This window comes from Melanotaenia boesemani, chromosome 9, assembly GCF_017639745.1.
Source record: "Melanotaenia boesemani isolate fMelBoe1 chromosome 9, fMelBoe1.pri, whole genome shotgun sequence".
NCBI lineage: Eukaryota > Metazoa > Chordata > Actinopteri > Atheriniformes > Melanotaeniidae > Melanotaenia > Melanotaenia boesemani.
The window spans coordinates 17,304,871-17,313,418 of NC_055690.1; the positions used below are offsets into that span (position 1 = coordinate 17,304,871).

Genomic DNA, 8,548 nt, shown 5'->3' on the forward strand with positions numbered 1-8,548 from the left:
CTTTGATTTTCTGTGGCCATTTCCTTCCAACTGAGCCAACTCCTGCTAGATCTGCTGGAGTTTGAAGTTTCCGACATGGCAGCACGGGGTTAACTGTGCCTCCTCCCTCTGCTGGCCAGATGCTGACGAGCTCAGGTGATAGTTCACCATAAAAACACACAGTGCAGACCCGGGACATCACACAAGTGTGGGTGGGGTTACATTGATGCGCAACCTGACAGTAATGTGCATCCACGGCGAGCCCCAAAGTCTTAAACCTCAATGAGAACAAATACCCTGCAGGAGGAGACAGAGGGAGGCGTACAGACTCCTTGTACTTCAGTCTCTACAGCAGAACTGTACAACAGAGGATTAACCCTGACCGGATTTGGAGGTTTCGAGTCGTAAGTAGGACGTTTATCCAAACATTTATCCCCGAATTAGAGTTGATCTTTTCCCCACCCTGTGCATCCCTTTTAGGATTGAACATTATGGCATGGCCGTGCATTACGCGTGCTTGCTGCATCAACCGCTTTTGGACCGAGCTAGATAAAGCAGATATCGCGGTGCCTTTGGTTTTTACTAAATACTCCGATGTAGCCGACGTGCAGCACCTGCCCCATCACCCGCAGCCGAAACAGAAGAAGGTCGGTGCCATTGCCATAGAAACCCAGCCGCATCCCGACCAGCAGGAGGCTGTGAAGGCACCGCCCGCGACGGGTGCCGCAGCGGGCAAAGATGGCTCTGCTGCGTCCGTCATGCGCCAAGACTTTAAGGCGTGGAGAGTGCGCCCCGAGCCCAGCTGCAAACCCAGAAACGAGTACCAACCACCACCGGCCCCTTTCAATAACGTAACTCAATATCAGAAAGATTACAAGCCCTGGCCTATACCGAAGAAGCACGACCACCCATGGATCCCCAAACCCAGTCCGACTGCTACCGCCGGTGGGAAGCAGGAGCATGCGGCCGCCGAGGCCGAAAGCGGCGTGGAGAAGAGTGAGATCGAGGAGAAATTGCAGGAGAAAGAAACAAAGGAGTTGGTGAAGAGAGGCGAGATCAGGGAAAAGTCGGCTGAGAGGAAAGCAGGTGAGAAGACTGAGGTACAGATGTCTGCAGATGTGAGCGCGGAGCAGCGGAGAGGCAGAGCAGCTGCAGACGCTCTCAACAGACAGATAAAGGAGGTTATGTCGACTTCTAGCAGCTACAGGTAAGTGTGTGAGGGTAAGCGTGTAGCTTAGATTTAAACCAGTGTAAGAATATTAGATTTTCATTTCATTGACTGTAACTTTACAAGTATGAGGCAACAGCCCAGAGGGACAGCATCTGGTTCAAAGCATCATTTAAAGATTATTAGTGGGAATTTAGAGTTGCACGTCTCTTACTACAATCTATCAAAAGGTAACCGATATTACCACAGATGAGTCTTGCAACATAGATCCCCCTCCCCCTTGCCCCATCTTTTCTGGGATTACTACCAAATCAATGCTGCAGCCCATGAATGAGTAATGTCAGTAAAAGGGTCTGAATGCAATCATGTGTGTTTTAACATGGTTATATTACACAGGCTTCCTCCAAATTGAATTGATGATGCATTGTGGGACAGAAGCAAGTTAAAAGGTTAACAACAGTTACATTTAGGTTAAAAGAAGTGCAGTAGTACTAGTGTTTTTATTTAACAGAACTAAATGATTAACGCAATGAACTTTTTAAAGGTAATCTGTACTGAAGCAAAAACTAAAGGGGCACAATCCATTACTAAAATCTGACTGCCCCTCCAAGTGCCACCACAAGAATAGACTAAATCAAATAAAATTCTAACTAATATCTCATTTAAGCTTATTTTTGCCTGGGCAAACCCCAAATACCAATGTGCAAGTGAGTGCAGCATGTAATTGTTTTAAGTGCAACATGTTTTTGATCATAATGCAGCATCTCATCTCACCAACTGTCTACATGTGTGATAATATTTGTCAGTCCAAACTGTTTAGATTTTATGAAAGGTACATAAAACTCATAAAGCCACCAAAGTGACAACTGTGAAAAGTTAAACTGCCATGAATGCTGAAGAACCATTGATAAAGCTGATTTTTCTCATCCTCAATTAAGTATAAATTTGCAGTAGTGATTGCAGCCATACATGAGCCACTCTTTTCTAGGTCTGTGCCCCTACCTGGGCATCCCCATCACAAAATTTCTAGACTTGCCACTGCATGGCCTGTTGATATAACATAAATTTAGCATTTATTAGTGTGCATAAGTTTAGATTATATATTTATGTTTCAAATACAATTTTAACATACATGCTAAAGATAACTTTCCCATTAAGAACAAATTAGCTGTGATCAAGAAACAAATATTTTGCAAAAGACTGCAGAATTTGCTGCTAATAATCAACATGAATTCTCCTTTTGTCAATGAATCAGTTTAGTCTTATTGTGTGTTTGCATATAAGAGAACAGTGTGCACCAAACACCGTTTAAAGAGCTTCTAATGAATGCCCTTCAAAATCCATACCTAGCATGGCGAACATGCATTTTTAACAATTTCTGTAACATAAAACCTCTTTGACCTGACAGAAATTTGATTTATAGATTTATAGATTTTATTTTGACTCTCTCCAGCTTTCCAAATCTGAGGATGTTTTTTTTTTTTCTCATATAATGATTAAAAAAATGTGTGATGTTTTCTTCTGATTTTGTAGGACTGAGTTCAAAGCATATAAGGATGTGAAACCAGTGAAGCCCATCAAAGCTCCGTCTCAGTATAAACCGCCTGGGGAGGAAACTAGTCTGGAAACCAGCTACAGTGCCACTTTCAAAGGGGAGCAGGTGAAGGCTCAGGTGACTGACAACAAGCTGCTGGAGCGCAGGAGGATACGCAGCCTGTACAGCGAGCCGGGCAAGGAGCCCGCCAAGGTGAGTGATCTACAGACCTTTGTTCACGTCTGCAAAAATACTACTGCTATTTAAAACTTGAATTATGTTTCCTCTTAAGATTCACAAACAGTACATGCCTTCCTTATAGTCATATTGAAACTTGTGTTTTAGTATTTTAGTAGTATTTTGCAAGTGACACATTATTCAGTAGGAACACATAAGTAAAGTGGCATTTAGTTACATAAACACCTAGTTCAATGCCATCCTATCCCAAAAAATACAGCATTTTTAATGATTATATATGCTTGCACCAGGCTAAATGGCTAACCATGTGTCTACAGTGGTGTGTTCATGTGGCCACTCCCTCTTTTTATTCTTGTAGGACTTCTCAGAGACTGAGAGCAGCTCTGCTCTAAATCTGCTGTAGTCAGGTGTGTTGTTTGTTTCTTGTAGAAGGCATGGAGGCTGACCTCAAATTGATCAGACAAATATGCATATTGTTCATGCATAGACACACAGTATGCATCTTGGCTTGTGTGAGCCACAGTCACATGTTTCACCCATCTGCTAGATACAATCCTCCCAGAATTATTAGCCACATGTTCACTGTGAGCTCACCTCTTAGCCTGCACCAGAAATTGTTGTAGTTTCAAAAACTAACCATAAGTTTATGCAAGAGGGCGGAAGGATAAATATGCTATCAACATACAGAATAGATGTATACATCTTTCCATTTATTGAAGGCTCTATTTTGGTGACATACTATGGTGCAAATTACATTTGGGAAAAATACTTGGCCTGCACATAACTGAGAGGCACTGTAGCGTTTATGCCTGTGGTAAGTGATGCTATGCATTTTGGGTATTTTTCCATTAGCAAGACTTGTTTACGCTTTGTCTGATTTGTGCTGTAGCAGTTTCCAGCTCAGATCAGGAAGATCTTTTTTATTCTTTAAGGTCTACAGCAAAAATTATGTTTTACAAAAAGTTTAAAATTTTTTTTTAATCATATGTTGAACACCATGATAGAGTGCCTTGTGTTTAGTTTAACTTTTTATTCATTTATTTTTACACAGTGTATACTGTAGATATTTGTTGTTCTTTAGAGCCCGCTGACTTTGCACCACCATCCCTTTATTCACAGAAATAGAGCCCTTCATTATTTCAGTTTTTCACAGTCTTTGCCATCTTGTTCAAAATCTGTGTATAAGGTTAATTTATTCAACAAAGGTTGAGCATGTTTTGCAACTTTGTTGCTGTTTATCAATTTATTTATAGAAACTGAGAGCTCTTCAATCAGACTGTTATTGCTGTGCCAACTCAGAAGAGCAGAGAGGAGCTGAATGTCTGACTTTAGTCCACATTCATCTCTGCACACACATTTTTGCAGCTGGTCTTTGAACCACAAATCATCCAGCTGCAAGCCTGCTTGTTGAGCTTCTGAGTTTTGCAACAACTAATAATGGCTGAACCAAAATATTTCATGCTTAAAAGCATAATACTCACATCATATACTAATATATACTTTTTACTCTGTATGTTGTTTTCTATGGAAGTTTATTTTAAAGAGAACCTGCACGTACTGCTGTTCTTCAGAAGGAAAGGCACAAATACACCTATTGTGCTGTTTTGTTTCATTTCTCGTCACTGCACCAATCACATATATATGCAAAGGTCACGTGTACTATAAGATTTAATTTGTCTGTCATTATTCTGAGTGGAAGGATTTAAACAAAGGTATGTATTGCATGCTAAAATGGGACTTAAACTTGATTAAGAATTGTTTTTGGTATTTTGGGGAAAAATAATACCCTTACTTTTCAATGTAAAGCTGGAACTAGCAGCTGATTATCTTAGCTTTGCATAAGACTGTCTGTCCTCATTCTTTGACATTTTATCATTACAAACTGGCATTGAAATTGTAATACTAAACCAAACCACAACCACTTTTCCTAAACCTAACCAAGTAGTATTGATGCTTAAACCTAACCAAATACCAAATTGGTGCTCTTGGGGAAAAAAATCAGTTTGAAACTTGCTAAAGTTTTACCACATAAAATATTGTAATGAATTATCCTTGTACAGAGCCAGGTTAGCTGTTGTCAGTGTTCCTAGCATTTATACCAAGCTAAGTCAATTAACAGCTGGCTGGAGAGTCACTGATCTTCTCATTCTGTCAGCAAGGAAGCTAACAGACCCATTTCCCAAAATATCAAACTGCTGCTTTACCACCAGTTAAAGTGAATGGTTTTACTTCTTCTCTCTTGCAGGTGGATAAACCAGTGTCTCGCACCAAACCCAAAAAGGCACCAACAACAACAGGGAAGATGGTGAAAAAAGCTAAAGAGAAACAGATTTCTAGTTCCCTGTCAGCCAAGAAGAAACCTTCTGTGGATGCATCAGAACCCAAACCAGAAGGAGTTGTGACCAAGAAGAGCAAAGAGATCAGCAATAGACTTGCTGAAGGAAAACAGTAGAAGCGGTCTTTTGCTACACTTCTAAGTGTGTGATAACAGGCTACACAATGAAATAGTTGAATCTCTTCCCTTTGGTTTACCTCCTTACCTGTTGTCCTGTCTTACATAGTTCACCTTTGAACGAGCACTGACAGTAAGCTTTTAGAATAACGCAAATAATTTCACTGTTAACTATGCGTGTGAAAATATGAATGTTTGACAGTGATTTCTTTGTGTAGGACTGCTTTATATTATTGAGCACATAATTTGCACATATGAGTTCTATTTTATGTCAATCTTTAAAAAGAGCCATCGGTACACATGCAGTATGTGTATGAAAGGGCATTTTTATCTTTGTCTGAATGGATGATGACTGAGATCCGTATTAAAATGATTGTTGAAATGTCAAAGAGATGCTTTTTCTCTGAGACTGAATTACACAAAGGGTTTTGTAAAAGTGCAAACTCTGTTTTATGGTTTCCTAATTACAGTGCCTCTGCTGTATGGTCCTGGTTTTCATTTCATTGTTCTGAATGATATCTGGTTTCATCAGTTTGGTTGCTAAGAAACCAAATTAACTGTAATGTAATTGCTACAGCTTGCATGCAAGACCCTAATTTTGGTTGAGTAGCAACATTTTAGCAGACTGTGCTCCGCAGTCACATTCTAGCTTGTAAATTGGCAATTCAAGATAAATGTATAGAGAAAAGACCTTTTCAGATGTAATGCATGTGTAGAAATAGATTCTGATCACACCAAATGGTACATACAGTTAGTCAAATCAAAGTCTAGTTAAAGCTAAACAAACCAGCAATTTGATTTCATCCACGGTTTATTGCAAACAAAACAGAGATCCACACCTTTAATTGAAATACTGCAATTTTTCTGACAGCACAGTATTTTGTGGCATTGTACTGCTAACTTAAAACATATATATGCATATAGGCCTAAAAGGGAGAACTTCCTATATTTACTCAACAATGTTCCCTGTGAATGGGCTGGTCTCTCCAGGTGTTGAAAGACAAGGAATGGGCCAGGACTTAAAGTTCAGCTCTTTAAAATGCTACTGTTTGGAATCATGTATTTATGATGAGCTACATGAAGTGTTACAAACTAAAATGTCAGCCCAGCCTTTCCTTTGTGGTTTTCATCTACCGTGATGCCCTCTGTGGCCTTGGTGGCTGCAGTGTGTGAGGGAACTATTTGAGCTCAAGGCACAGTGAGTCTGCCTCCACTTTCTGCTTCTCTTTGTGGGTGTGTGAGCAGGGAAGCTTTTTTCTTTTTAATATGTCTGACCTCCTCAGCCTGCTGCCTGCTAGCATCTAGTCTGACCCAACCACTACAAGTGCTGCTATGCACTCCAACACCTTGGTGCTATATCTCTCATTTAAATGCTGTCTGGTTTGGACTGCTTGTGGCGTCAGACCAGAGTGAAGTGATGACAATGTCATACCGCTGCAGATTGTGTTGTGATATTGCGCTTGTATTCTCAGCTTGCACAGAATGAACTGATTAAAAATGATGCAACAAACTCTTGTGTTATGGCTTATTGCATCCTTTATGTGAGGTATTGGTATTATGTTCTATTCTAGCCCCAGTCATGATCAACCTCAAGACAAATAAACTCATTAACTTGACACAACAACTCTCCCCTAGCCTGAAGGAGGCAATCCACCCTTTTCTGTCTGTGGATCCTGGCTTCAAACAAGACGATACTCATTTTACACCCAAAACAGCAGCCTCAAGTCTTAGGAAAGACCATATAAGCTTGGCATGTCTTCCTTTTTTAATTATCTCCTGTTCTTCTCAATAGATCTGTACAAGCCCAGCAAAGCTGCATGGGAAACATCAGTTCACAGATTTTCTGAAACTACTCCTGTGTTTTCCTGGGTGATTGTTATTTGTTGAAATGTAATCATGTCCCTCAAACTGAGATCCTGAAGTCTCTGGAAAAGGCTCTCATCCAGGAGTGCCTCATAATTTTCTGTTGATCTTTGACTTTGTCCAAACTGAACTCAGAAATAGGAAAATCCCCACAGCATGATGCTGCCATCCCTATGTTTGACTGTAAGGCAAGTCAAGTTTATTTGTATAGCACATTATAAGGTAGGGACGGTATCGATGATGTGATGCTCAGTGTGTTGTTTCCTCCATACTTGTCAGGGATAGTGGGGAAATAGTTCAAACTTAATAAAATGGCAGGATTTTTTCTAGTCATCAAAGGTGAATGTCATTCATGTGCCTTGTGTTTTTTATGATTATTATTATTTATATACAAGATGATAAACTGCTATCCTTTTGACTTCATCGCTCTGTTTTGTTCAGTTTGTTGTATTGCTTCCTTCTCTTGCTATTTTCCATTGTGAGCTACACTACCGTTCGAAAGTTTGGGGTCATTTTGCCATGGGATTCAATAGGGAAGTGACCCCAAACTTTTGAACAGTAGTGTATAAAAATGTTACAGCCCCCAAAAATATTAAATTCATTTGAAGGATGTTCAAGGAATAGGAGATGCCACCATTCATGTCTGGAGATGCAAATCGTATGCATATAACTACTGTTCACTGAAGGAGAGGAACAAGGTACAACACATATAGTATGGAATATCATGCTCTCACATGTCCTAGCTGAAGACACCTGTAATCCCAAGCCCCAAAGAGCCTTGCGCACTAGGGTCAAATTCCATCAAATGATGTTTGGTTTTATTAACAGGTCTCAGTCTGTGAACCCCTTTTAAAAAAATGAATGGTCAGAGGGTGAGTGCCTATCAAAACCAGCTTGACAGGTTGAAATAGCAGCTAAATAGATCTTTATTCTGGAAAATGATAGACCTTTATTTAGGAGTTCTCGAAGAAATGTCAAACATCCACAACAGAGCACTAAAACGGAACAATGTTCCTGTGCCGACACTACTGCTGAAAAGGCCTGCCATTTATAAGCATACAAGCCTGTAGTGGAAGATGATCTAGCATTTGAATTGTTGCCGCCACATTGGGAGGCAGGCCCTTAGCAGTTATGTTGGACCTCTCAACAGATAGGCATGCAGCTGCCACAGTTCTGAACGAGGGTGAAGTATCTCACAGTGAGAGGAAGGATGCGTCCTGACATGCCAGAGCAGCGGCAGCAGTACATTGACCTGATGATAATCCATCATGGTTGTCTGCCCAGGTATTCACAGGGACTTCGATCGACACTCTGTCGTCTTCCAACTTGGGCAAAACTGGTCCTTCGACTTAGG

The 8,548-nt window shown here is 40.5% G+C and overlaps 1 protein-coding gene across 3 annotated transcripts; it reads left to right on the forward strand.

The window, feature by feature from the left end:
- Nucleotides 1–107: 107 nt before the first annotated feature.
- On the forward strand, nucleotides 108–7,612 carry map6b (microtubule-associated protein 6b). 3 transcript variants are annotated; one of them, XM_041994122.1, is made up of 4 exons: nucleotides 108–1,186; nucleotides 2,681–2,894; nucleotides 3,238–3,286; nucleotides 5,125–5,204. In XM_041994122.1, the coding sequence occupies exons 1-3, from the start codon at nucleotides 471–473 to the stop codon at nucleotides 3,280–3,282; spliced, it is 975 nt and encodes a 324-aa protein (XP_041850056.1). In that variant the 5' UTR covers nucleotides 108–470; the 3' UTR covers nucleotides 3,283–3,286; nucleotides 5,125–5,204. The 3 variants fall into 3 exon arrangements, with proteins under 3 accessions (XP_041850056.1, XP_041850055.1, XP_041850054.1); XM_041994121.1 differs by lacking the exon at nucleotides 3,238–3,286 and having other exon boundaries at nucleotides 151–383; nucleotides 460–1,186; nucleotides 5,125–7,612; XM_041994120.1 differs by lacking the exon at nucleotides 3,238–3,286 and having other exon boundaries at nucleotides 151–1,186; nucleotides 5,125–7,612.
- Nucleotides 7,613–8,548: the final 936 nt, after the last annotated feature.